The sequence below is a fragment of the Emys orbicularis genome, chromosome 2, assembly GCF_028017835.1.
Source record: "Emys orbicularis isolate rEmyOrb1 chromosome 2, rEmyOrb1.hap1, whole genome shotgun sequence".
Taxonomy (NCBI): Eukaryota; Metazoa; Chordata; order Testudines; family Emydidae; genus Emys; species Emys orbicularis.
Window position 1 is genome coordinate 145326623 of NC_088684.1, and position 25743 is coordinate 145352365.

General features: G+C 61.9%; 1 protein-coding gene across 1 annotated transcript in view; it reads left to right on the forward strand.

The window, feature by feature from the left end:
• The window catches only part of CNNM4 (cyclin and CBS domain divalent metal cation transport mediator 4), a 56260-nt gene extending 32631 nt beyond the window's left edge, over positions 1 to 23629 (forward strand). Inside the window, exons 2-8 of the mRNA XM_065398787.1 lie at positions 5510 to 5653; positions 6479 to 6616; positions 8595 to 8764; positions 9074 to 9155; positions 10993 to 11004; positions 20296 to 20477; positions 23423 to 23629. Coding sequence (XP_065254859.1) covers positions 5510 to 5653; positions 6479 to 6616; positions 8595 to 8764; positions 9074 to 9155; positions 10993 to 11004; positions 20296 to 20477; positions 23423 to 23629 — 935 coding nt within the window. The remainder of the gene's footprint in view (positions 1 to 5509; positions 5654 to 6478; positions 6617 to 8594; positions 8765 to 9073; positions 9156 to 10992; positions 11005 to 20295; positions 20478 to 23422) is intronic.
• The last annotated feature ends 2114 nt before the right edge of the window (positions 23630 to 25743 follow it).

Below are 25743 nucleotides of genomic sequence, written 5' to 3' on the forward strand. Positions count from 1 at the left end.
CCCAAGGGGGCGGCAGGATGGAGGTTCCAGTGGACAGGGCACTGGGCTGAGACTCAGGAGATCCAGGTTCGAGTCTCGACTCTCCCGCTGGCTCCCTGTGTGTGCTCGGCTGAGTTGCTGGCTCTGCCCCCTTCCTCGGCTCCATGTCCCTGGGGATGTGCCCTGCGGGGCGTGAGGCTGAAACCCAGCAGGGAGGGGGAGGCTCACACCCCCAGGGAGGGGCCAGTGCACATCCTGTGGGTGAAGAGAGCTCGGCAGGTGGGGGGGGGGGGCACTGAGTGGAGGAGCGTTGGGGCAGCGTTGCCTGGCAGGGGAGCCACCCAGCTGATGGGGATGCGGAGGGGGGGCAAGGCTGTTTAGTCAAGTCCAGAAGGGACCATTGTGATCATCTCATCTGACACCCCTCCCCCCCCCGTAGAGCACAGGCCAGAGACCTGCCCACAGTCATTCCTAGCGCAGATCCGTTAGACAAACAGCCCATCTGTATTTTACACTTAGCCATATTAAAACACGTCTTGTTTGCTAGCACCCAGCTCCCCAAGTGAGCGATCACTCTGGATCAGTGCCTGTCCTTGTCCTTATTTACCTCTCCCGCAACATTCGTGTTTCTTCCAGCATGACTTTGGTTTCTTCCAGGTTATTGATAAAAATGCTAAATAGCGTAGGGCCAAGAACCGATCTCTGCAGGGCCCCCTGGACACAGATCTGCTCAGTGAGGAGTCCCCATTTACATTTTGAGACCTCTCAGTTAGCCAGTTTTTAATCCATTTCCTGTGTGCCCTGTTCATTTTATATCCTTCTAGTTTTTTTTAATCAAAATGTCATAAAGTACCAGGTCAAACACCTTACATGACATCAGCTCTATTACCTTTATCAACCAGACTTGTAATCTCATCCCAAGGCATATCAGGTTAGTTTGGCAGGATCTGTTTTCTACAAACCCATGTTGATGGCATTGATTATTATTCATACTACCCTCCTTTCGTTCTTTATTAAGCGAGTCCCATATCAGCTGCTCTATCTTGCCTGGGAACAATATCAGATTGACAGGCCTGTAATTACTCAGGTCATCTCGATGACACTTTTTGAATAATGGCACAACATTACCTTTCTTCTAGTCTTCTGGAACTTCCCTGTCGTTCCAATACTTATTGAAAAGCAACATTAATGTTCTAATGAGCTCCTCAGCCAGCTCTTTTAAAACTCTTGGATGCAAGTTATTTGGACCTGCCGATTTAAAAATATCGAACTTTAGTAGCTTCTGTTTAACATCATCCGAAGATACTAGTGGAATGGAAAGAGTTTTATCATACACTATAACTGCATCATCTGTTTTTTCAAAATACAGAAAAGAAATATTTATTGAACACTTCTGCCTTTTCTGCATTATTGTAATGGCAGCAGGACCCCTCTCTTCCCAGACAGTTCCTGGCGCTGGCCCAAGCCCTCGGCGTTGCACCACAGACTGTTTACTCAGGGATTTCCTTCTCTCCCGGAGCCATAATCCTGGCTTTACGAGGCACAGACAAGGGGTGGCAGGGGTGCAGCGCCCTGGCTGGGGTGCTAATGACAGCAGCTCCTGCACTCTGTCCTTGGAGGGGTGGGCAGGGGGCCCCCGGGCTGGCTTCTGGCATGGGCCGTGCAAATGCTGCTCACTGCCTCTCTGCACTCCCCTGACGCTTCCGCGCTGGGTGGCCCCAGGTTGTGCCAAGCAGCTTCCTCCCCCCCCCCCCCCCATACACCATTCTTTCCTTCCCCGCCCAGCCCTGCGCCTCCCTTTCCCAGCAGGTGCTGCGGCTGGCCCTTGAGCAGAGGGAGCCCCCCACCTCCGTCCCTGTTGGTAACAGGGAAGGGAAAGGTGAACGGGCTCCTTCCTTTCTGGCTTCTCTGCTCCCTGCTGTTCTTGGGCTGCTAACACCAGCATCCTGCTCAGCTCCCAGGCTGGGCCCTGCCGTTCCACCTCCCTCAATTCTCCTGTGGCCCAGCTGCCTCGGCTCTTCCCAGAGGTGGCTGCACGTCAGTGGTGGATGGTGGGGGCAGCTCAGATTTCCCAGGGATTCGGGGATCCTCTTTGCCCCGCCTGTGCTGGAAGCCAGGCTAGGTCCAGAGCAGCATGTCCCCAGTGGGCTGACGGGGGCCCGTAGCAAGTGCTGACCGTGTGTGTGCAAGGGAGGGGGAGCAGCCAGCCTACGTGTAGCCTGGGCTAATGTCATTTCTGTGGCGGGGGGCGTAATGCCCATCGTCATCTTCAGTTACAGCCTCAGCCCAGGAGGTGCCGCTCAGATTTTGACTTTGGTTTCTCTCCCCGAGGCCCGCGGGGTAGGGGTGGGGGGGCAAGGGCGGGGGGGCAGGCGCTACCCTGCACGCCCAGACACAGGCTCCAAATCCCCTTGCCAGTGCAGGGAGCCAGGAGGAGGCTGGCAGGGAAGGGAAACCCCCCCATACACACACTCCCTGGGCCTGCACGTCCCAGGAGGAGTCCTCAGTGCTGGATAAGACCCGCCCCATGCCCCGTCGCTTTGCCTTGGCCTGTGGCTGAGTCCGCCCCGGCTGCTCCCTGCGGGGTCTGCAGGCCGAGGGGAAAAGCCGGTTCTCCCTGCTGCGAAAGGCATTGACGCCAGTCTCTGGCCTCGTGTTTCAGGCTGGGCAGCGAGGCTGCGGGCAGTGGGGAGGGCGTGGATGGACAGTGCATTAGTGCCCACAGTGTGCCGGGCTCCGGGAGGTGAGAGGGTCTCTCTTTCCTCCCCCCAGTCCCATGTGCCCCCCATATGGATGCAGATTGTGGGAGGGCCAGACGGTGGCTTAAAGGGCCTGCCCGTCCAGTGCCATGGGGCCTTTGAGCGGGCAGCCCTGGGCACATGGTCGCGGGTGAGGGCGCAGGATCCTGGGTGAGGAGGGGGGGCAGCTGGGAACAGGCAGTGTGGGGGGTCCATAAGGCATGTTTCCCAGTGCCTGGCTAGCACATGACCCTGTGCCCGCCGAGCGGTGCCCACCAAGCGGTGCCCGCTGGCCTGAGATCAGGGCGAGCAGCGGCTGCCCAGCGTTCACGTTCCCTGCAGCTGGCACGTCTCCCCCTCCTCCGACAGCACCAGCTGCAGCTAGTCCCGCGTCCCCTGCCTGGGGGCAGGTGTGGGCACCCTTGTCCCATCCAGGGCGCTGGGATATCAGCTAGTCAGGGAACGGGCATAGGTGGCCCGTGTGCCACTCGGGGGTGCTGAGCTGGCCAAGCAGGTATCCACGTGGGCGATCCAGCCCCAAGACCCCCAGGACTCTTCCCCTCCCCCCGAATGTCCCAGCTGGGGGAGGGGGTGTGACGCTGCAGGAACGGCAGCGCTTTATTTCAACTTTATGCAGGGAGAAAATGTTATCCGGGGGGGCAGGACTCCTGGATGCTATCGCCCAGTTCTAGCCCTGGCTCTGGGAGGGGAGTGGGGTCTAGTGGTTAGATGCGGGGAGGGGGAGGTTGAGAGCCAGGACTCCTGGGTTAATCACATAATATCAATCATAGAATATCAGGGTTGGAAGGGACCTCAGGAGGTCATTTAGTCCAACCCCCTGCTCAAAGCAGGACCAACACCAACTAAATCATCCCAGCCAGGGCTTTGTCAAGCCTGACCTTAAAAACCTCTAAGGAAGGAGATTCCACCACCTCCCTAGGTAACCCATTCCAGTGCTTCACCACTCTCCAAGTGAAAACGTTTTTCCTAATATCCAACCTAGACCTCCCCCACTGCAACTTGAGACCATTGCTCCTTGTTCTGTCATCTGGTACCACTGAGAACAGTCTAGATCCATCCTCTTTGGAACCCCCCTTCCAGTAGTTGAAAGCAGCTATCAAATCCCCCGTCATTCTTCTCTTCTGCAGACTAAAAAATCCCAGTTCCCTCAGCCTCTCCTCATAAGTCATGTGCTCCAGCCCCCTAATCATTTTTGTTGCCCTCCGCTGGACTCTTTCCAATTTTCCCACATCCTGGTGTGGGGTCCAAAACTGGACACAGTACTCCAGATGAGGTCTCACCATTGTCAAATAGAGGGGAATGATCACATCCCTCGACCTGCTGGCAATGCCCCTACTTATACAACCCAAAATGCCATTAGCCTTCTTGGCAACAAGGGCACACTGTTGACTCATATCCAGCTTCTCGTCCATTGTAACCCCTAGGTCCTTTTCTGTAGAACTGCTTCCTAGCCATTCATTCCCTAGTCTGTAGCCGTGCATGGGATTGTGAGGGGGTGGGGGGAGATGGGGTGTGAGTGGGGTCGGAGATGGAGCATGGGGGTGAGAGGGATTGTGAGGAGGTGGGGGGAGATGGGGTGTGAGTGGGGTCGGAGACGGAGCATGGGGGTGAGAGGGATTGTGAGGGGGCTGGGGGAGATGGGGCATGGGTGTGAGTGCGGGGGTGAGGGGGAGATGAGGCACAGGGGTGAGTGGGGGTGAGAGGGATTGTCACGGAGGTAGGGAAGAGGGATTGTGAGGGGGAGAGGGGGGTGTGTGTGTGTGGGAGACAGGGCATGGGGTGAGTGAGGGTTGAGGGATTGTGAGGGGGCTGGGAGAGATGTGGCGCGGGGGTGAGTGGGGGGTGGGGGCAGATGGGGTGGAGGGGTGAGTGGGGGGTGAGAGATTGTGAGGGGGGAGACAGGGTGCGGATGTGGGGGGGGTAAGAGGGATTGTCACGGGGGTGGGGGAGAGGGCGCGGGCGTGGTGAGTCTGGGTCTGACGCTGGCTCGGGGAGCGTGGGGTTCTCGGGTCCAGACGAACTCGCCGGCTCTGTCACCGTTGGCTGCCCAGGGGTGTCCCCCCCGGGGGTGAGGGGGTCACTGCCCTGTGTGGTGCGGGGGCCAGAGCTGAGATTGTTCATGTTGATGTCCCAGTGTTAGCCAGGGTGTGACAGCCGTGGGGCCGGACTTCCGGGGAGGGGGGCAGATGCTGCCCCCGCCCCGCCCGCTCTACCTGCAGAGGCCTTCGGGGCGTGGGAGCCCGCGCTCCAAGGTGGGTCAGAGCTCCTGCAGGGCTGGCGGGCAGCCGGGGCACGGACCTGGCCCGGATCCGGCCCTCGGGCAGGGCTGAGAGCACGGGGTGGGAGCATTGACCCAACAAGCCGGGGCCTTGCCGCTGGCACGGCCGGTGCCTGCTGGAGCCCAGGGGGCTGCGCCAGGGTCAGGTGCCGCTGGGATTTGTGCATCTGGATCAGCCCATCTGATCCGTCTTGTCCCTATGCAGGCGCAGGCTTCCCCGGGGCTCCCGCGGCGCGGCTGGCTGCTGTGCCGTGCCGTTGGCAGGCTCCGGCCGACTGGCTCCGGGCCTGGCCCGGCGGGGCCTAGATCTGGTGCTTTTGTTGCTTACATGGTGCTCTGGGGGTGGAACGGCAGCGTGGGGGCCAGGCCGGCACCCGCCCGTCTGCAGCAGCCAAGCCCAGCGTGTGCCGAGCGACCCAGAGCAGGCTGGCCGGGGCCCGTCACTCCCCTGCACTTGGCCCACAGCCCAGGGTGACGGTGTCTGTGCCCCCAGGCAAATCGCATCTGGCCATCGTGCAGAAGGTGAACAGCGAGGGAGAGGGCGACCCCTTCTACGAGGTGCTGGGGCTGGTGACACTGGAGGACGTCATCGAGGAGATCATCAAGTCGGAGATCCTGGATGAGTCGGATATGTACAGTTAGGTGCCCCCCCTCCCCCACTGGTTTCCCCCCCCGGGCATAGTGCTTCTGGCCTGCTCCCCCGTCCTCACCCCCCCCCCAGGCATAGTGCCGTTGGCCTGCCGCCCCCCTCCCCGCTGGTCCTTCCCCCCCCCCCCCCCCGTCTCCCTCCAGGCGCAGCGCTGCTGGCCAGGCCCCCTCCCCTGCAGGTCACGCCCTCTTGGGTGCAGCACCACTTGCCTGGGCCTGCCCCCCCCCGCTGTTGCCCCCCCCCCCGCTGTTGCCCCCCCCCCACTGTCCCTTCCCCCCCCCCCTGGGCGCAGAGCCGCTGGCCTGGCCCCCTCCCCCGCTGCCCCCCACCCGGGTGCAGCACCACTGGCCTGGCCCATCCCTCCCTGCTCATGTCCCCCCTCCCCCCGATGCCGTGCCGCTGACCTGGCCCCCTCCCCCGCAGGTGTCCTCCCCCCCCAGGTGCAGAGCTGCTGCCTTGGCGCCCTCCCACTCTGGTTGCCCCCCCGCCCCCGGGCGCAGCGCCGCTGGCCTGGCCCTGGCCCCCTCCCACTCCACCGCAGGGCCGGCCTGAGGAAAACAGGCGCCCGAGCTGCAGGTGTCGTGCTGGGGCGGGCGGAGAGGGGGCGCGTTGAGCACCCGGCTCTCGCCTCGCAGCCCCCGTTATCCCCTCCCCCGCCTCCCGGGGTGGGCACGGCCCTTCTGCAGCCTCTTGGCCCCAGCGCCCCCGGCCCTGGCTGAGGCAGCGGGAGCTGGTTGGGCGGGGGGAGCACAGGGGCACGTGCCCTGAGGGGGAGCTGGGACCTGTCCCCCTTGACACCTCCTCTCCCCCCAGCTGACAACCGCACCCGGAAGCGTGTGGCCAACCAGAGGAACAAGAGGGATTTCTCCGCCTTCAAGGACTCCGACAGCGAGCTCAAGGTGAAGGTCTCGCCCCAGCTGCTCCTGGCCGCGCACCGCTTCCTCGCCACGGGTGAGCCTCCGCCGGGGGGGATCAGGGGGGTCAGGGGAGGGGGGGTTGGGGAGGGCGATGGGGTCACAAGAGGGGGAGGGGTGGGGTGCATTGGTCATGGGAAGGCAAGGGGGTCGGGGATGGGGGTCAGGAAGGGCAAGGGGGCTTGCGGGAGGACAAGGGGGTCAGGTTGATGGGGTGATCCGAGCCCTGGCTGGCAGAAGGGGGGCGCTGGGGGAGCAGGGGTTGAGAGCGGGTGGCTGGGGCAGATCCGGGCCGCAGGCGGAGGCGCGGTCCTGGGCTCGCTGCTGGTGCTCTGCATGTCTGGCACTCTGAGGGCTTTAAGACCCCGGTGCCCGTCCAGTGCCAGAGGTGAGGGGCCTGGTCTCCCGGCATTGCCCTGAGACGCTCCGGGAGGTGGCGGCGCCAGGCCCCCGGCCGTGTCGCGGTGTAGCACAGTGAGGGCTACGGGTGGGGTTGTGGGGGGAAGCCCAGGGCACCCGCTGGCTCCTGGTGCCCGGGGATCCACCCACGGCCCCTCCAGGGCGTGCTCCATTGGGGCTGTTGGGTGCGCCTGGCGTGGCTGGGCCGGACCGAGTCTGTCACACACGCACCAGCCTGTAGGTCCCCCTTAGCGGGGATAGGACGTGTCAGCCCCTTACACGCCCCTTCTGTTCATGTCTTTGCACACACGTGCCCTGCGCCAGCTAAGCAGCAGACACTGGTACAGTCCCCCAGGGGGATGGAGACGCCCACCTGCATGCAGCCCAGCTGAGCGTGCGCGCGCACACACACACACACCCCATGGGGCTCAGTTTGCCGTCTCCAGGCGTGTAAAACCTACGACTCTGATCCCTGCCCAACGGGGTTGTAGAAGCGATGCCGGCCGTAAGGAAGGGTCCCGTCGACTGTCTCATTCCAAAATCCCCGGGTTTGTGTCTCGTTAGCAGCCCCTCGTTATCCCATCTCTGCAGTGTTGGGTTCCCCAGCAGGGGGCTGGGCCCTGGCTCGGTTTCTTGCGGTCGAACCAAGGAGCAGCCTGGGGGTGGCAGCTGAGCCCGGGGAAAGGGGGGCGTGGGCTGGACTCACGCCCACAGTCCCAGGAGGCGACATGCCCTGGCAGTGTGGGACACGGTGCCCGCCCGGCCACGGGGGGAGACGCGATCCCCGCCTGGTCTGTAATTACCCTCTCCGTAGGCAAACGGCAGCCGGGTTTGGAAACAAATCCGCTGCAGCCCAGGGATTAACTCTCCTCCCCGCCCCCGAGAGACAGAGCAGTGTATGGAGGGGGAAACCAAGGCACGATGCCCTACCCAAGGGGATCCAGTAAGCTAGTGTCAGAGCCAGGTCTCCAATGCCCAGCCCTGGCCCTAACCACTAGGCCCCGCTTCCTTGTGCGGTCGGGGGTCCCAGCTGCCAGCTGGCCCGTCTCGTGACCGCGTTGTGGTTCTAAGCTGTGGTTGGGAGTCACGACTCCTGGGCTCTGTGCCCGGCTCTGCCACCGACTTTGAGCAAGTCACCTCTGGACAATGGGCCACAGTACAGCCGCGGTGCCAGGCGAGGGGGCAAAAGAGCGGGCTCCCCCTGCCAGGCATCCCGCTGGCAGTGGGGCGGGAGCCCCGTGCCCGGGCGTGGCAGGGAGGCTGTCCATGGGGGATGGTTAGCTGGCGCAGGGCCTTTCCCTCCCGGGGAGCCAGCGGAACCCACCGGGCCTGCCCGTGGCTCCTTTCCCCCCGCCTGGTGCTCGTCCCATGGGGCATGGCTCATGCGTGCCAAGGCTGCCAGCGTTCCCTTCCCTCTTCCCGGCCAGGCGCTCCACACCAGAGGAGGCTGCGTGGAGCTAGCTTGGGATCGGATGCAAGGGGCTTGGCTCAGTCCTCTGGGGGCACCTGGTTCTGTGGAAGCTCCTGGGGCAGGGGGTTTGTGCCAGGACCGGGGGCAAGGACGTGACCCCCAGGGGGCATCTGACCCATCTGCCCTCCCCCCCCCCCCCCCCCAGAGGTGACGCTCTTCATGCCGACCCTCATCTCGGAGAAGATCCTGCTGCGGCTTCTCAGACACCCCGACGTCATCCACGAGCTCAAGTTCGACGAGGAGAACAAGAAATCGCCCCGGCACTTCCTGTACCACAGGAACAAGCCGGCTGACTACTTCATCCTCATCCTGCAGGTGTGCCAGGCGGGGCGGGGCCGCGGGGGACAGGGCATTCGGGGCCGCAGGGGGGGTGGCTGGGTGCAGCCCATGGGAGAGGAGGGGGGCTGGGCAGCTTTGGGGGAGTGGGGAGCAGTAGGGGGGCTGGGGGGCTGCGGGGGACTGTGGGGGGGGCTGGGTGCAGCCCGTGGGAGAGGAGGGGTGCAGCCTGTGGTGGGGGCGGCTGTGGAGGGTAGTGGGGGGGGGGGGGGCTGGGCGGGACTGTGCGGGGGGACTGGGTGCAGCCCGTGGGCTGGCCTGGGGTCTGACAGTGTCTGTGCCCTGCAGGGGAAGGTGGAGGTGGAGGCTGGCAAGGAGAACATGAAGTTTGAGACGGGAGCCTTCTCCTATTACGGTGTGATGGCGCTGAGCCTGCCCCCCCCGCAGGGTAAGTTGCCCCCCCACCTGTGGGGCCAGAGCCACTCCCACACTCGCGGGCGGCCCCGGCCGGGTCATGGGCAGGACAGACTGGGCCAGGGCCTGGGCGCTGTCACCTGTCGCTGGGCCCAGAGCCCGGTCGGGAAGGATGGAAATCTTTGTCTCCAGGGAGCTGGAGTTCCTGCCATGGGGAGCGACCCCACAGGACCCCCCGCCCACCCCAGGAATGGCCAGGGGCTTGCAGAGGTGATAACGGCTCAGCTAGGGACAGGTAGACATGCCAGCTCCCCCCCTGCTCGGCCGGAGCCCCTCACTCCCGACCCGCATCCCCCTGATAGCCCAGCCCTGGGCTCCCCCCCTGCTTGGCCGGTGCCCCTCACTCCCAACCCACAGTCCCCTGCTGGCCTAGGCCTGGGCTCCCCTGCTCTGCCGGTGCCCCTCACTCCCGACCCACAGCACCTGCTAGCCCAGCCCTGGACTCCCCCCAGCCCTGCCGGTGCCCCTCACTCCTGACCCTTAGCGCCCTGCCCCCCGCCAGCTCTGCCGGCGCCCCTCACTCCCGACCTGCAGCCCCTGCAAGCCCAGCCCTGCTCCCCCCCAGCTCTGCTGACACCCCTCAGTCCTGACCTGCCCCCTCCTCCCCTCCCTGCTGTCCCAGCCCAGGGCCACACCGGGGCAGGACACCTGATTGTCGTGCAACTGGCTCCATCTAGTGGTGACATTTGGGTATCGCAGCCTATCACAACTGGTTCAATATCATTTCATACGACAAACATCTATTAACAGCGACGTTCTGGGAGTAGTGCCCGCGGGTCTGCACTTGAGGTGCGTTAGTGCCCCCTGCAGCTTTGATCAGTGATTTCTCCTGGCAGTGCCCATTCTGCCACCCCTGCGTGCTAGTGCTGTGAGAGCAAACGCCCTCCGTTCCTTCTCAACCGCCTCGGCTGAGCTGTCCCCATGGAGATTTCCCCAACTCTGCCCTCGTTTGGGACTCTGATCGCTGGCTGTGGGAGCTCTCAGCGTCTGGAGCAGCAGTTTGAGCTTCCTAGTTTTAATTTTTTTTTAAACAAAATTTAAAAAAAGCCGCCTTTCCTCTATTCCGATAGACGCTAGTGAGTCGTTCTTTTTCACTGGGAGGTTGCGCCGGGTTCTCTCGGCTTCAAACCTTGTCTGTTGTGCCGGGAGGCGCTCCTGGTCACGCCGGGTGCTCCCACTGCATCCACCGCCTCGGGGAATCTCCCGTTACCCATGAGAGCAACTTCTGTCTGGCACTAAAACCAAGAACCAGAGAACCAAGGAGGTGAAGCTGCGTCTCCTCCTGATGGAGAGCGTCTGAGCCAGGCCAAGGCCCCTCCCAGGCACCGGGCGAGCAAATCCGCTGCCTCCACATTACCACAGCCCCACTCCTCCCAGGCCTCAGAGAAGACACACGACTCCTCTCGTAAGTCCTCCAAGGAGGTGTCCCAGGCTTGCCAGGTAGAGAATCTATCTCTGGAAAGCCAAGGTTGTTGGTGTCTTCCACCCTCCAGTCGGGTGGCCATGAGCCGGCTGGTTCCTCAGGTCCCCATGGCATGGCCTGACCGAACGACGGCAAAGCCTCTGGCTTGGAGAGCTCAGCAGTACCGTCAGCGGACCGAGGTGGCAAGAAGAGATTGTTCCTCTGTTTCCTCGGTACCCAAGCCCCCATGGGCTCCGACCGCGCTTCCCTCGGAGCACCCGAACCGCATGGCGCTGTCAGCACCTGTCCCACCATCACCTCAGTGTGGAGCACGGACTGGACGCCGGTCACACGCTCGCTGCCAGGATGTTTCCCTGGGACCTGGCTCTAGCTGAAGTGCCCAGTTCTCCGACCTGCTGTCGGGACTGAGAATGTCAGGCTGGCCAGACGGTGTCACCGCAGAGCTCTCCAGGCCTGGCACCGCTCCAGAGTGAGCTTCAGGGGGAGGAGCCTGGTGAAAACCTTGCCTCAACTTCCCTTCTCCCCTCGCCCCTTCCCAGAAGCCTCTGGTGAGGCGAAGATTGCAACCAATGTCTGGCTGGTATGAGCACCCATGGGTGCCTCCCCGTCCTGTGCCTTATGCACCTCCTCCCTGGCCATGCTGGGCCACTTGCGTGGCCTGTTGCCAGCAGTTCTCCAGGGCTTCGAGCACCACCCATCGCAGAGAGACAACCTGCATCACCGGCTCGCCCCGGGACCTGCCCCTCGAGAAACCGTTCGCCGAGCGCAGAGGTGTCTCCTCCCCATCTCCGGGTGACGCTGTCACGCCCCGGCCCCCAGCCCTGGCTCTCCCCGGATCTGGTCACGAGAGTTGCAGATTCCTCGCAAGGAGGTGGACGAGTCTCCTCAAGAGCCGCTTGCTACCCGCCCTCACCGGCCGTGCGCCCTGCCTGTCAGCGAGCCCCTTCTGGGCCCGGTGACGAGCGTCCGTACACCCCTGCCACCACTCCGCCTCCGTGCGGGAGAGCACCCGGCACGGCCCCAGCTCCGCCTCCGCGCAGGGGAGCATCTGGCACGCGCCCCGCTACCCTCCGCCTCCGCGTGGGAGAGCATCTCTCACACACACACACACACACACACACACACAGAACTACCCCTCCGCGCACACACACACACACACACACACACACACACAGCACTACCCCTCCGCACAGAAGACCGTCCGGCACCCCCCTGGCTACTCCTCCGCTTGGGAGAGCGCCCCGCACGCCCCCGCTTCTGTTGCGTGCAGGAGGGCGGATAAGACCTGTTGTGTCCTAGCAAAGGACTCTGAGTTTTTCTTTTCTCATCCCTCCCCTAACTCCTCGGCAGTCAGTGCAGTTAACGAATGCGGAAGGCAGCACCACGCTCTGACCAGCCGCGTGAGAAAGGCCACAAGCGCCTAGACCGGGGATCTTATTCCTAGACCTGCTGGGGAGGGGATCTTATTCCTCGGCCTCCTTACAACTTAGATTCACCAGTTCCCAGGCGCTGATGGCAAAATACAATCCCATGAAGTGCGCCAACCTGAACTCTTGCACTGACCGCTGACCAGCAGAGCTCAGAGCAGTTCCAGGCGGTCATTGCAGAGGCCCAGCTACTCGCCAGAATATCTGTGCAAGCCTCCCTCAACATCACGGATGCTGCCGCCCAGTCGGTCGCTACAAGGACGTTATGAGACAGGCCTTGCAGCTCCAGCGCACTGGATCTCCAGCAGACGGCGGAAGACCTTCCTTTCCATGGGTCTCCGTTGTTCACAGCCAGCACGGACGAATCTAGAGACCTTTGACGTTTGTAGAGAGCCACCTGACGTTCTCTTTGTATTCATACACTCACCCACAAGAGACAGCCCAGCAAGTCCCAGACGGCTCAGAGATCCCACCCTGCCCGATTCCGCCCCTCCCAGCGGTCAGATGAACCGCACCAAAAGAGTCCAAGCTTTCAGAGAAGGAAACCAGCCAGTGCTCAGCCTCCCACCTTGCGCCCTTCCACCCCCACGCAGCAATTTGGCTGGCTTGGTTGAGGGCCTGAATTCCCATCCTACCTTGCTCCCTTCGGCGACTGCCTTTACCACCACAGGCGGGCTGGGGAGTCGATCCCTACAGACAGGTGGGTTTTGGAGATCACCTCCCCAGGATACACCTTCCACTTCCTCCGGCAAAGCCCCTTTCCCCGTCCCTCTGCAGGGCCCCTCACCCGAGCGTGCTTCGTGGAGATGCAGATGCCCGCATGCTCGGGAGCGCTAGAACCAGCCCCATGCAGCACGGAGCGAAGGGGTTTTAGTCTAGGTACTTCCACCCAGGGCCAGCACGATTCCCCCGGGGACTTGGAAACCTCTGTCAACCGGTCTCCCATCCTGCTCCTGTTTGGGACCTCGGCCGGGTCCTTTTCTTCCTCACAAGGCCACCCTTGGAACCGATGGCTACCCACTCTCTGCTCCATGTATCCACGACGACAGCATCCCTCAGCGCTGGGTTGGGGAACTCGGGGCCCTGGCGGCCGCCCCCCTTTCACAGTATTTGTTAAGGACAAAGTGACGCTGCCACCACCCACCACCGCACACAAACTTTTACCTAAAGTTACCAACCGTTCACCTGCCTGTGTCCCCCCCACAAGCTAGCTCACCGGGGGCACTGCTGCCCACCCTCGCCGGCAGGGGATCCCGGCCAGGACAAAGCCCTTCAGAAAGATCCCCGGCGTTTTGTCTCGCTAGAGGTCTGCGGTCTGGAATCAGACCTCCCCAGGAGCTACCGGGCTGCATTCATTCTCGCTGCCAGTCGTGCAATGTTCCAATACCTGTGCACATCCGGGCTCGTTCTCCTAGGTCCCATGCCACCCTACGGCCTCCCTAGCCATTATCGAGATGCACAAAGCCGCTCTGTGTCCGTTCGCCGAACACTGCACTCTGCTGCTGGTTCTGCGTTTGGCTCGCTGGCCCCGACTCCAAACCCGTCCCGGCACGGAGGGAACCACTCGGCAGTCCCCTAGAGCGCAGCACATGGCGGGAGGGAGCAGGACCGGTTACGTGCCCTGTGCGGTAACTGCGGGTTTTGGAGATGTCTCTGCCCCCTGCGGTGGAGCTCGGCGGGAGGGAAGGGCCTGAGGGCGGTCCGCATGGTGCTACATAACGGGCAGGAGGCTGACTCGCATGCGGGCCGGCCGGCCGGCCGCTGCTATGATCCATCTCCGATCGAAGGCACAGGGAACATGGCTCATCACCCTCGCTGCCCAGGGCGAGTAACCTCTCCTCGCGCCTCTCGTCCGAGGATCTCAAAGCGCCTCACGCCGGTGGGTCGGTGTCATTATCCTCATTTTACAGCTGGGGAAACTGAGGCCCGAATGGGGGAGGGACTTGCGCGGAGTCCGTAGCAGAGCTGGGACGAGAACCCAGGAGTCCTGGTTCCAAGGTGGTTACGTGGGCATCTTTATCTGCTGCTCTGCGTCGGTCTGATCTCACCTTCATGTTCGTTTCTTCTCCCTGTTACAGACGCACCTGCAGAGCACTTGCTCACAAGCCGAAAGCTGGGATTAGCCCCTGTAATAAGGCAGCCCCACCTTGGGTGCGCACTTGTGGAAGGTCATGACGTGGCAGGCATGCCTGCCTCAGTTTCCCCATTCAGATACCCTCAGGGACCCCAGGCCAGGCTCTCTTCCCCTTGTAGCTTCTTTGTCTTTGATTCCTGTCCATCCGCACAGCAGCCCCAGTGGGGCTGAACGAAGTCTTCCCACCGCTCTCTGCCTTGGACTGTCTTTGTTCATCTTTAAACCTTCCTCTTCTGTGCCGTTCTGCAGGGGGGCTGGAACAGTGTGTACAGTGGGGTGGCTGGGAGCCATTGAACCAAACTAAACCCTGGGTATAATGGAAACCATTTGCAGCCAGGGGGTGCGGCACCCCCCTAGTTCCAGCCCCTGTGTATCAGCACATCCTCGGCCTTCCTCCGTTCCTAGTCCTATGGATTGTGTTCCGGGGCCCCACGCATGGTGAGCAATCCGGGACCAAGCCCCTGCTGTAACCGCGTGAGTTCCTGGCTTAGCCATTTTCTTACTGCTTTATTTTCCCCCTCCTCGATAGGCCTCCCTGGAACACGTGTGTCTCCTCCACTTGCCATAATCTGTGTCTTTTCAGCGCTGACCTTCACTCCCAGTTTTCTGCTTTCCCGACCTACCTTGTCGGTGCCTCCCTGTGAATACTGATGCTGTGAGGTCAGGATCGGGCGCCAGGTTCAAGCGGCTCCCTGTGCGCTCTCTGCACGCTCCTCGACGTGCTGGGGGGTCCCGCCCCTTTGAGCGATATCTCGGGGATGCCCGTGCTGCCAAGAACAGAGAACGGACCTATTGTACCTGGTCCTGCTCCGGAGCCAGCCACTCCTAGGGGTTCGTGTGTTACAAATAGTCCAAAGCGTCGTCCGTGTATCGCCCCAGGGCCCGGAGTTTTTACAGTCCTGTGTCATCTCACCTGCTCCGCCACGCCCACTCTGCCGTCTCCTCGGTCCCTGGGCCAGGCCAGCCCGCTCTGCCCTCCCAGCTGGCAGGAAAGCCCCCTCCCCAGCTGGGATCCCTGGTGCCTGTATGCTGGGAACGCGTTCTGGCTGCCTGGCCTTCGCCCTGTTTCCTGGACCCAGCTCGCCAGCCTGAGCTGTCAGTGGGCACAGCACCCGCGCTGCCCCGCCGGCCTCCAGCCCTGGCTCCCGGCCACGGACCCCCCCCTCCCCGCTGCCCCCCGGCCTCCAGCCCTGGCTCCCGGCCACAGCCTCCCCTACCCCCCGCTGCCCCCCGGCCTCCAGCCCTGGCTCCCGGGCACAGCACCCCCGCTGCCCCCCCCCCCCCGCTGCCCCCCGGCCTCCAGCCCTCTGGCCTGGGACCACCAGCCAACACCCCTCTCGCTGCTCCCCTCTGCTCCCAGGCAGCCCTGGCTCCCGGGCTCTCGCCCCGTGAGGGCCCACAGTAGGAGTGAGCGGCTGAGGCGTGCTGGTCTTGCACCCTCTTAAGGGGCCAGCGTCACCCCTTGACGCTGCCAGCTCCAGCCCAGGGGGTGCCAGCGACAAGGGCTCTGCAGCCAGCACGGAGCCGCGCGCTGCAGGAGCTTCAGGGGGCTGGTGAGGTGCCTCCGCGGCCGGCCCTCGGGCTCCGCTTGAGTCTCGGGCTCGGGCAGCTGATCAGAGAGCCCTGAAGGGTCCCGGCCTGCGCCTCCGTCCTGGGGCTAAGGCAGGCGTGGGAGCCGCGCCCAGCCTGTGCGGCTGGAGTTCCCGGCCGCAGGGCTCTGCCCTGCACAGCCACATCGCTGAGCGCCATGGCCTTGGGGTGGCACGGCCCCTCCCCGGAGAGCTGCGAGCCAGACGGGCCGGGCTGAGAGCGGCAGGGAGTGGCCAGCCTAGGCCTGCGGGGGGAGCGTGCCCCCGGTTTGGGTCCAGCCGCCGGTTTCCTCCTGCAGCCGTTAGTTCCCCCCGTTGCTTGGTCGTTTGGCTTCTGAAGGGGCCGGGGTGTGATGAGCCACTGGCCGCGTGTGGGCCCTGCTGGAGACTTGGAGAGCCAGGCGATTTCCTGCCCTGCACCGCGGTGCTGGCCTGCTCCCCATTCCCGCTGCCCCCGGCACTCAGGGCCCCGTGAGCCGGGGGCATAGAACGGGGGCTGCGTTACGGTTGCAGAAGCTGCACGCCAGGCGTGTCGGCACGGAAGCAGCAATCACAGAGAGAAACTCTCCGTTCCCTCCGTGTCGGCAGGAAGTCCTGCCCCGCCGGCCGCACCCGGGACTTGAGACGAGACGTGGCAGGGGGCCTCACGCTTCCCTCCTGCAGCCAGGCGCGATCCCTCTCCACCCACAGCCGGACCTGAGCTCTGCACAGAACGGCAGTTCCCCCCCCCCCCCACCCGCCCAGCGTGGCCCTGTCCCACACCACGCCTGGAGCAAGGCCCCCCCTTCGCCGGGTTCCTCGCCTGAGTGCCGCTCCCAGGCAGTCGGTCCAGCAGCCGAGCATAGGAGGAGCCAGGCGGGGGCTGTTTTGGGGTGTCAGCGGCGAATCCCACCCCCCTGGAGCTGGCGGAGCCGAGCTTTGGTCTCTCTCCTGAGGGTTTCTTATGACGTTCTCCTCCTGCATGTCTCTGCTCTGTCCTCTGTGTGTTTCTGCATAGCCCAGCCGCCCGGTCCTAGGGAGAGGGCTGTTGGTTTCCAGGCTGACAGGTAACCAAAGCCGATGCATGGAGTGCTAGACCCCCCTGTGACAGGATTAACCCAGGCCTGGCCTTCCTGTGACAGACTGGCCGTATTAATCCAGCACTGGGTCGCTGCCCTGCGTGAGGCACAGGGGCGGGCACTGGCTTTGCTGCTTTGACTCTGTGTGACGAGCCACCGGCAGATTTGAACCCTGGTCCTTAAAGGGACCTCATCCCGCCTAGCCGCACGTCCGTGGGGAGCAGGGGCCGGGCCGGGCCGCAAGCACCTGGCTCTTCCCTCTTCGGCACCTGGGGCCAAGCCCATCCCCTCCCCCCCCCTCCCCATCGGGTTTGTGAGCATCTCCAGGGCTCTGCTCTGCACTGCCCCCTAGTGTAGACACATGGTTATGCGCAGGTCTGGGGCCAGCCATTGGCGCAATCCCCCGGGTCCGGTCTCGTGGGTGTGGAAGTGAACAGCAGGGACAGAACGCAGGAGCCTTCCCTGATTAGGGCAACCAGATGTCCCAATTTTATAGGGACAGTCCCGATTTTTGGGTCTTTTTCTTATATAGGCTCCTATTACCCCCCACCCCCGTCCCGATTTTTCACACATGCTGTCTGGTCACCCTATCCCTGATACCTGCACTGCCGGCTGCAGCTGCTACAGGGCAACATGGGGCACAGGTGAGCACCTCTGACGTCCAGCCCACACATTGCAGCCAGCATGTTGGCCCGGTCTGTGCCCCCGTAGCCTCCCCCGATGGCCTGCGTTCCCTCTGTCCTTGCACGTGCTCTGGGGGTAGTGCCTGGGGGGTGTTAGAGCATCGAGCGGGGGTCAGTCTATGAAGAGCAATTGCACCTACCCCACCAGCAGGTGAAAGCCTTGCCCTGCAGACGGGGACTGTGCCCACCCTCCCTGTTCCTCTAACTGGTGCCAGGGAGACCTCCCTAACGTCTCTGCCTCGTGCTGCAGGAATGCCGCGTGGGTCTGTTGCTCGTAACCCCCAGCCCTGTCTCGAGCCCCCCTCAGAGAACTGGTTTGCCCAGGCGCTTGGAACTGTCTCGTAGGCCTGTAACAGCTCAGGGCCCCCAGTGTTTCCAAACTGCTGGCGAGAATAGCCTCCTATGCCTCCCGCTATGGCCCCCAAGGTCTCAGCTCTGCCCTTCAGGGCTTTGACTGTCTGCCTGGCTTCCTGCACAACGCTCACTCAGAGAAGCGGTGTCATGGGTGGAAAGGGATAGAAGTGCTTCCCCCAGCCCCAGCTCTGTAAGGCTGTGATTCCACCCACACGCCAGCAGAGTGACGTACCATGCACGTCAGAGCCCCGCTAGAACTGCAGCCTGGTGAGGGTGGCTCAGCGAGAAAACATTGTGCATTGTAACAAGAACAAACCATTTTCGAGAGCCTATTCTTTTGTACCTGCACTGCACGTTTTGTAGAGCCGTACAGATCCTCCTTTCCATAGAGCGCAGCGTGAATGTGTGCCGGGGTCGAACGGGCAAGAGAAAGAGGGTGGGACTCTGCAAGCTCCACCCCCAACCAATCCCCATTCCCGTCAGATGCCAGACTGGAGCTCCGTGCTCAGATGATGGCACCGATGTTCTGGCGATGACCATGTGTGTTCTCTGGGCTGGACAGGGTTCAAATATGCTGCTGAGCTCCTCCGCTTGGCTCTCCCTTGCGGTGCCCATGCCTTGCTGGGCAGCCTTGGGCTTCATTGCCTCTTGGCTGGCAATAAATATAAGCAATTACGAACGGCCATACTGTGTACTGCTGGCTTGGGGAGGGAAGGGGTTAAACCGTTGGCTCAGGAGCCTTTTCCAGGTCAGCCAGCAGAGGGCACTGTGGAGTGTCGCAGGCTCCCCCTGCTGGCCAGTGCTGGGGCCGGGGCGGCTTCTGGTCCCTCCATATGGGACTCTCCCCAGGCAGAGCCTCGTGGCCCCTGCCCGCCGGCCGTGGGATGGAGGGGCTGGAGCTCTCCTCCGCAGCTGGCTGGCACTGCTTCCCCTGCAGTGCTTCCACCCCTGGATCGGCTCCTGGGCCGTTCTCCAGCCAGCCCACTGAATGCCAAGACGAAGCACTCCAGGAGCAGAAAGGGGATGCGCTGCCAGGTCCGGGCGCATCCCCCACAACCGCTGCTCTAGTCCCACTTCGAGACTGCCCCTGCCGGGCTCTCTAGGGGCTGAAAGGGGGCAAGTGTGTGGGGGCGGGGAGGTGCTGGAGCATCTGCCAGCTTGGGCCCGAGCAGTGACTGTCTCCCAGGCCACCCAAAGTCCTGCCTGAGCCTGGCTTGGGGACACACCTTCCACCCCAGTTTGTGGATGGTGCCCACACCCTGTTCCCCTCGGGGCTGCAGGGCGAGGAAGCTGGTTGTGCCTGGGCACTGGTAAGCGCGATGCCCTCGAACCCTCTCCCGGTGCACAGCTGAGTGCTGCTGCCAAGCGCAGTATGGGCTTGGGTCTCTAGTACCCTGCCCTGTCTGGGGCCACCCAAAAGAGAACGTGGGTTGGGGGCTGGCACATCACCATGCCCCTGTCCCTTCCCGTCCCCTCCCTTGGGGTCCCTGAGAGAAGCAGATACCCTACACCCACACACCGGGGATTCCCTCCCCGTGATCCCCCAGCACCTGCAGCCAGGGCCCCCCACCTCGGGCAATGGGGAGGGGGAGGCTGGGGCTCCGGCAGAGGTTGGTTCCCAAAGAGGGGGATTGGGGCATGGCTGGAGGGAGCTGGGGAGGGGGAGAGCTCTGAAGCTTTCACCCTCTTGGGGCCCTGACTCCTCGGCCCCACTGCGGGAGCTAGTGCAGGGGCCAGGTGGGCGTCTGTCCAGGTGGCCGGACCCCGGGTCAGATTTGTGCTTGAGTTCCAGGGGGTTCCAGGGTCAGTCCCCAGGCTAGGCTCTAGCACTGTCCCTGCCCTGGGAATGGGCTGCTCCCTCCTGCCTCGCCCAGGGTTTAACCTAGACCCAGGGCTGAGGAACACAGCAAGGCCAGGTGACTTTTGGTTACTGTAGGTCCTACATGTAAATAAATGCACAGGTGCACCGGGCCCTGGGCAGGGGGAGCCCTCGGGGGCAGTGCCCTGAGCTGGGCAGGGCTGTCGGGGAGGAGCAGGGGGGCTCAGCGTGGCTCTGGGGCAGCGGGGGATGTTTAGATCGGAGTCTCGGTCATGTGCCTGGGGCTCGGCTGGCCCCAAACCTGGCCTCCAGTGGTCCGTGTGCAGCGAGCTGGGGGGTCTCTGCCCCGCTCCCAGCAGAGGTCTGAGTGAGAGCAGGGTGGCGCTCACCCCACCCAGCAGGGCCTCCGCGGGCCAGGGACTGAGCAGTGGGGGCCCTTTGGGACTGGCCGGGGCTGGATGGCGGGTGCTGGCCACGCATCAGCACATGGGCATGGAGCAAAGGGGCTTAGAGCCGGGCCCAGGGCGGGTGAAGGGGGGACCTGGTGGGAGCGGGCAGGACGAGGCAGGAGGGGGGTTCCCAGCTAACCGTGCCCGTGTCTCTCTGTAGAGCTGCGCTCCCCGTCCCACATGAGCAGCCTGAACCGCTCGGCTTCGCTCAGCAACCCCGAGCGCTCGGACGCCATCTCCTCCCCCATCAGCGGCAGCAGCAACCAGCTCAACGTGGGCACCAGCCCCCAGTACATCTCTGACTTCAGCGTCCGCGCCCTCATGGACCTGCAGTTCGTCAAGGTGAGGCCAGCTGGGTTGAGCTGCAGGGGAGGTGGGGGCTCGGTAGGGAGCGCTGTCCTCGGTGCAGTACTAGGGGGCGCTGTGCTGCTGTCAGATGAGACATAAACCCAAGGCCCTGAGCGTTTGCAGTGGCGGAGATCTCAGGGCATGGCCCAGTTCCTGTTTGGCTTTTCTACACTGAGCCTCTTTGAACCCCCCTCTAGCATCTGCTGGATGCTGTCGTCTCCTTCGTCTGGGGTAGCATTGCTGTGTGCAGGTTAGCTGCTTCCCAGCCCACCCCAGAGATGGCTGCGGCCCAGGGCTGGCTTGTGGCCCCAGATGAGGTGTTCTGGAAAGCGATTGGGTCCCCCAGATGAAACGTGTTTTGTACAGGCCAGTTACAGTGCACTCCCTTTATAAGAATTACCAATACAAGAACCAGCCGCATATAGTGATTAAAAAAAATTGAACAAACTCCTTCCTATAACCATGCTAAAGTACTCCGCTTGTCAGACTCAAGCGATCTGCTGATCAGACTCATTTCGGGGCAGAATGACTGCATGTAATCCCATACTCAAGTGCAACGACGTGTAATAAGCCAGCAAAGCTGTTTTGAATTTGAATTTGTTCACATCTCGCATTGCTGGGCACGTAGCCTGTGTAAAGGAAAATCCCTGGGTAGAATAAACAAGTCGTGCCGTTTATGTGAGAGTCAACATTGCAGGAAAAAGAAAGACGCTTTCTGCAGATGAAAACCGCCACCTTCCCTAGTCTTCCCAAGACCAGCCAAAGAGACGCAGCTCAGAAATTGGGCATTCCACAACTGACATTGTCTAAGCTTCTCAGAGACAGGGAGAGCATCATACAAAACGAAGGAGACAGAAAAAGACTGTGGTCAGGCAAGGCACCTGTGGTCGAGGTGGCGCTTATAAAGTGGACCAGAGATGCCACAGAGAGAAATGCCCCCCTAAGTGGGCTATTGGTGATGTAGAAAGCAGAAGAACTGGTGGTGACCCTGGGCGTTACCACCTCGAAGGCCAGCAGTGGCGGGTGTGAGCGCTTTAAGAAACGAGAGGGGATGGGTTTTAGACAGTGCGTGGAGAAGTCAAAGCCGCAGACGTTAGGTCATGTGAAGAATGGTTAGAAAACAAGCGGATCAAAATGAGATGTGACCTCGTGGAAGAAAACATTTGGAAAGCAAATGAAAGTGGAATTGACTTTCGAGCCCTGCCTGGTGGCACTTTCACCTTTAAATCAGACAATAAAAAAGGAGGAAAGTCATCTAAAGACAGGATTACTGCTCAGTTCACCTGTTCCATGGCTGGTAGGGAAAAGGACCTTTTCATCCTTGGGAAAAGTCAAAACGCAGGTGTGAGACGTATTCCAGTCCGCTTCGCTGCCAGTGCACCTGCCTGGATGATGGGTAAGTGGGATCGAAAGTTGGGCCAGGAAAGGAGAGAGATTTTGCTACTTGTGGACATCTGCCCAACCCAGGTGAGGAAAGATGTAGCACTGAGGAATATCCGCTGTGAATTCCTCCCAAGGAACACAACTTCTACCCTTCAGCCACGTGGCCCGGGAAGTATCCGAACTGCCAAGTGTATCGCAAGCGAATGGTGTTGCACCACATTGATGATGAGAACAAGAAAGCTGCTGCTGTGGAAATGGCTGGGAAGCTCAGTCTTTTAGGTGCCATTCTAGTGCTCACAAAGGCCTGGTCTGACGTCGATGCTTCAGCAATCTGGAATTGCTGAGAAAAAGGAGGTCTGGTCACAGCGGAAGTAGTTGTTAACCCCCCGAATTTGAAGAGTGGCTAGCCATCGGTGAGTGTAACGCAGCCGGCCTCTGATGAGGACGTTGCAACTGAAATCAGAGACCGATTGGAAGTGAAACCCGAAAATGATGCAGAGGCGGACTCTGAATGCAACAAAAACTTAGACAAATGGCCTGTGGTCCAGGGGCTGCAGTGATTTTAACCTCCTACATCACCCTGAAAAGGAGGTTAACAAGGGGGTGGATCGTGCCATGATCCAGGGAATACAGGACAAGTTTGTAGTCAAACGGTGATTGTGCCACTGCATTGTACATTCCCAGGGCCAGACACTCCACTCCGGTGACGGACGGTGACACCCCGAAATGAATCTGAATGTGAGCCAGTACTGTTAACCAGTCCATTCGGGTGTTTTACACGGACAGTTGTGCGGTCACACTCAGTGTACTGCGCTTCCATATGTTAGGGTTGTTGCAGTTTGAGAGATTTTTAAGATGTGTATCTTTGGCTCCGTAAGAGGTGTATAGCTCCTCAAGCTTACACCGGCTGCAGTTGTAACATGCTGCACAGTCGTAATACAGTGATTGCCTTCAACAAAAGCACCAGCTAAATGATTGGGTAATTACAACGTCTCGCTCAGTTGGAAAGTTGGTGTGGTTTTGTTCCATGGTGAATATGTTGAAAGTCTAAAGAATTCAGTGACGGTAAATGAGACGTTTCTCAATTGGGGGGGTGAAAAAGCCGGTTGTTTAAAACATAACGGCCGATTTCATCCATTCTTTGCAATTCCGCTTGTAAGAGTCAAGTACTTATAAGAATCAAATTGTCCAGCACGGATGTGATTCTTATGAAGGGAGTGCACTGTATTATCATACTTGTGGGGGGGAGGGGATGGCCAGGGCATGCTGGGATCTGTACTCTCAGGTGTGGGACGGTGCAGTGGAGCATTGCATGTTGGGGTCTGTAGTCTCAGGTCAGGGTGGGAGAGTTGGGATGGAGCATGGCATGCTGGGATCTGTAGTCTCAGGTCAGGGTGGGATGGTCAGGATGGATCATGGCATGCTGGGATCAGTAGTTGGTGCCGATCTTCTATATTTAAGATGGCGATAGCCACAGGCCACGCTCTGGAGCTCGGCTGGGCCAGCCGGGCTCATCTCGCTGGCTGACCACATCTGCCCCTCTCCCCCCGCTGCAGATTACGCGCCAGCAGTACCAGAACGGCCTGATGGCCTCACGCCTGGACAGCTGCCCTCAGTCTCCAGACAGCGGTGCCCCCAAAATGGACACCAGCTTGACGGAAAAGACGGAGCCCTCGGTGGCCGACGAGACCACCAGCCTCCTGAACGAGAGGAACTGCCTGAACCGCAGGAGCAGCCACAGTCCCCAGGAGAACTCCATCTGAGCCTGGCACCAGGGCACCGGCCGGCGCCCCCGCCAGGACACTTCGCACCCTTCGGGGTGGGGAGCCTTCCCCCGCATCCAAATAGCTCTGTCTAGAGATCCCCCCCTCTATGAGACGCTTTGATCGCCCGGGGCAGCCCCTGCTGCCAGCGTTGGTGAGGATGTGGGTTCGTGGCACCGTGGCCACGCCGGGATGCAAAAGGGAATCCCCCACCCCTTCCCCGAAAATGGGCCCTGGAGCTGTTGGATCCCAGGGACCGACTTTACCTCGGCCTGGACCAGGCGTGGACTAGGGGCAGGGAGGGTCACTCCGCAGAGGATTTATAAAGGGAGCCCATTGGCTGCTGTTTCTTAACTGGCTTTTATTTAAATGAATAAAGATGGAAACAAAGGGACGAGCTCTCAAACCCCAGGCCGTGCTGGGAGTGCCCCCGCCGAGAACAGCTACGCTCACCCGCTTGGCGCCTCAGCATGGCCCCTCGCACTCCCTCCCAGCATGGCCCTGTTCCCACCCCCAGTCCAACAGCAAAGCAGTCCTAGCCATGCAGCCTGGGGAGGGGACAGCCATCGGCCCGGGCAGCAGCTGCCGGATGTGGGAGTCGCTGGCCCAGCTCAGGGAGCCTTGGTGTCTCATCGGTTTCTTTTTTTTTGTTGCCGGGTGGTTGGAAGTTCGGAGCAGCCAACACTGAAGCCAGTTACAATCAGGGTGGTTGGAACCCATCCAACCCGGGCACTGGCCTTGCAGCACTCTTCGTGTATCCGTGTCCTTTGGTGCGTCTCCGAGATGGAGCCCAGCACGTGCCCAGGATTCAGCTGGGGTTCGAGGGGCCAGGCTCCAGGGGTACGTCTCACGCCAAGCGCTGGATGCGGGCACTGCTGAGCGGAGCGGTGGCGCTGCCTGGGATTCTGCATCGCTTCAGTGGTCGTGGTGCGGGTAGCGTTGTGAGCGCGGGTGTGAATGGGGCTGGGTGGGAGTGGAGGGGCCAGGCCATTGGGGCGGTCAGTGAAAAGCCCCTTCTGGATGACATGGCTTGTGAGGGGCCTGCTGGTTTTGTTCCTGCCTGGCCGGATTCTGCTCTCACCTGCGCAGGGTTTGCTGCATCAGTGGGGTATTCTGTGTGTTGGGACAGACACCTGGGCTTCTCCACCCGCCTGGCCAAGAGAGACAAAGGGACCTCATTCAGCTCTCATTTGCGCCAGCGTAAATTCAGATTTACTCTGACTCACTAGCTGAGCCCGATTGACACCGGAGTAACAGAGCAGTGGGGCAGCCTGTGTCTGCGTGAGACAGCAGAGACCAGAGCAGTTTAGCTTGTCCCTTCCCACGGGCTCAGGGAACCCTGTCTGTGTCCCCGTGGCTGCTGCCTGGGCTAGCCAGGAGCCCTGGCCTGGGGGCACCGCTGGGGAGAGAGGGCTGGGCAGGGAATGTGACTGGGAGCGCTGCCCTACTCAAACCAGCCTCGCTTCTGAGCAATAACCGCCCCGGGGATGCTCTTTGGTGGGGCGGGGCAGTTGGCTATGGGGGGGGGAGGGACGGTTGGCTGGGGGGGCTGTGGCGTGGGGGGGCAGCTGGGTGAGGGGGACCATGGCGTGGGGGGGCAGTTGGCTAAGGGAGGGGGGAGGCGGTTGGCAGGGGGAGGGACAGTTGGCTGAGGGGGACCGTAGTTTGGGGACCAGGGTGGGGGGGCAATTGGCTGGGCAGGCTGTGGTGTGGGGGGGGAGGGGCAGTTGACAGGGGGGCTGTGGCATGGGAGGGGCAGCTGGCTGAGGGGGACCGTGGTGGGGGGGGCACTTGGCTAAGGTTGGGGTGAGGCGGTTGGTGGTGGGAGGGGCAGTTGGCTGGGGGGGCTGTGGTGTGGGGGGAGGGGCAGTTGGCTGGGGGGGCTGTGGCGTGGGGGAGCAGCTGGCTGAGGGGAACCGTGGCGGGGGGGGCACTTGGCTAAGGTTGGGGTGAGGCGGTTGGTGGTGGGAGGGGCAGTTGGCTGAGGGGGACCGTGGTGTGGGGGGGAGGGACAGTTGGCTGGGGGGGCTGTGGTGTGGGGGGAAGGGGCAGTTGACAGGGGGGCTGTGGCGTGGGAGGGGGCAGCTGGCTGAGGGGGACCATGGTGTGCTGGA